Genomic DNA, 1,676 nt, shown 5'->3' on the forward strand with positions numbered 1-1,676 from the left:
ATAGGTAATTTGACTAATTACACGATTAAAATTGATGAAACCATTAACATGTAATTAATTTAAATAAATATATGACTGTAACTATTTCAACAGATTTAATATTTAGATGAATTAAATAATTAAATGCAAATGTAAATTGCTACTAATTTGGAAACAAAATTACAATATACAAAACTGAGCAAAATTTATTATTCTCTTAATGGAACAATTATGTGTTTTATACAAAACTTCTGATAATATAATAAATATGTATGAGACAATATTCCACTTTTATTAGTGCTGAATATTTATGGAATAAAATAAAGGATTCATGGTTTCAAATTCAGTTTCACTACTTCTTGGCGTATAACAGAAATAAGTTCTTGATTTATTAAGAATATAAATCTTAGACCTGCAATCTAAAAAAAATATTAAGAATGTTATATATGCCTCATTGAAGAAATATTACTAATACTTTTTTAAATTTGTTATTTCGTGTTTTATATGAAATTAAAAATAAAATTCAATACCTCAATTACGCTATTATTATTAAGTTTCATTTTATTTCCTGCAAGAATAGGCCTACTATCTACAAAAATAGGTCGCTTTCCCTCTGAAGAAAGGAAAAAGTCTCCATTGTTCCTTAACCGAATAGTTCCTTGCCTTCGTGAAACTTTCCAAGCTGGTCCTTCCAACGTTAAATCTACATCCACGTTGTGATCTTTTGTTGAACGACCTACAGTAATCTAAGCAAAGAATTAATTTTTTAAGTACAAAATAATTCGTATTTAATTAACGTATTACTAATGTTCAAGTAGAAATTTTATTCCATTTAATATGATTTAAACAATGTTTTAAAATTACCTCTCGTGATCTCATTAAATACCTAACAAGTCTTCCTCTAAGTATTGCTAAAGTTTGATTATCAAAGTCTGGTGGATTCACCCCAGTTACACTGTCGACTAGAACTTGCCATCTATTCAGTTCATTTTCTAATACTTTTATCTCCCTCTTATTCCTCCTATCTGCTGCAATAAGTTCTGCATCTACTAACTCATCTTTCTGTTCAATTAACTCCGTATCGTTAATCATCTCTTCAGCATCAGAAAAATTAAGAACATGTTCACCTCGTGGTAAACTTTGTACAGTCTGATCAGGAAGGAGGTGATACTGTTTCATTAATTGCCAATGAGCTAATAAAGCTTTTGCAGTTCGAGCAGAGTAAAATGTATGGGCATTTGCTTCAAGAAGTTCTTGAAATACTTCCAATGTTGGTTGAGAAGTCTAAAAAACCATGTTTAGTAATTAATAATTGAATGTAATAATTAAAAGTTTATTACAATTTAAGGACATAAAAAGTTAAAAAAAAATTGAAACTTGTGAAAGTAATAATAGCTATTGAATATAATATTAAACACAATTAAAATAAAATATTTACTTACAGATTTTATTGTACCCAAAAGATCTTCCTCTGCTTTACTATATAAAGTCCTAGCTTGTACACTAGCAATTAATTCTGGATGTAAATTACGCATAGCCTGAACTGCTACTCTTGAAACTGCACTATCATAAAGCAAAGCATACCATCTTTGTTGTATTTCTTGTAATGTAAAGCGGCAAGAAAATTTTGTACCTCTGTGAACCTAATTTACACCAATGTATTTTATATATTATTATATCATTATTTTCAGAACATA

General features: G+C 27.9%; 1 protein-coding gene across 1 annotated transcript in view; it reads right to left on the reverse strand.

Annotated features, from left to right (window-relative positions):
• Nucleotides 1–308: 308 nt before the first annotated feature.
• The window catches only part of LOC108576776 (microspherule protein 1-like), a 2,597-nt gene continuing 1,229 nt past the window's right edge, over nucleotides 309–1,676 (reverse strand). Inside the window, exons 2-5 of the mRNA XM_017939836.1 lie at nucleotides 1,422–1,622; nucleotides 844–1,263; nucleotides 510–725; nucleotides 309–398 (exon numbers count right to left, since the gene is read on the reverse strand). Of these exons, the coding sequence (XP_017795325.1) occupies nucleotides 309–398; nucleotides 510–725; nucleotides 844–1,263; nucleotides 1,422–1,622 (927 nt within the window). The remainder of the gene's footprint in view (nucleotides 399–509; nucleotides 726–843; nucleotides 1,264–1,421; nucleotides 1,623–1,676) is intronic.

The sequence above is a fragment of the Habropoda laboriosa genome, unplaced genomic scaffold (assembly GCF_001263275.1).
Source record: "Habropoda laboriosa isolate 0110345459 unplaced genomic scaffold, ASM126327v1 scaffold409, whole genome shotgun sequence".
Classification (NCBI taxonomy): Eukaryota; Metazoa; Arthropoda; class Insecta; order Hymenoptera; family Apidae; genus Habropoda; species Habropoda laboriosa.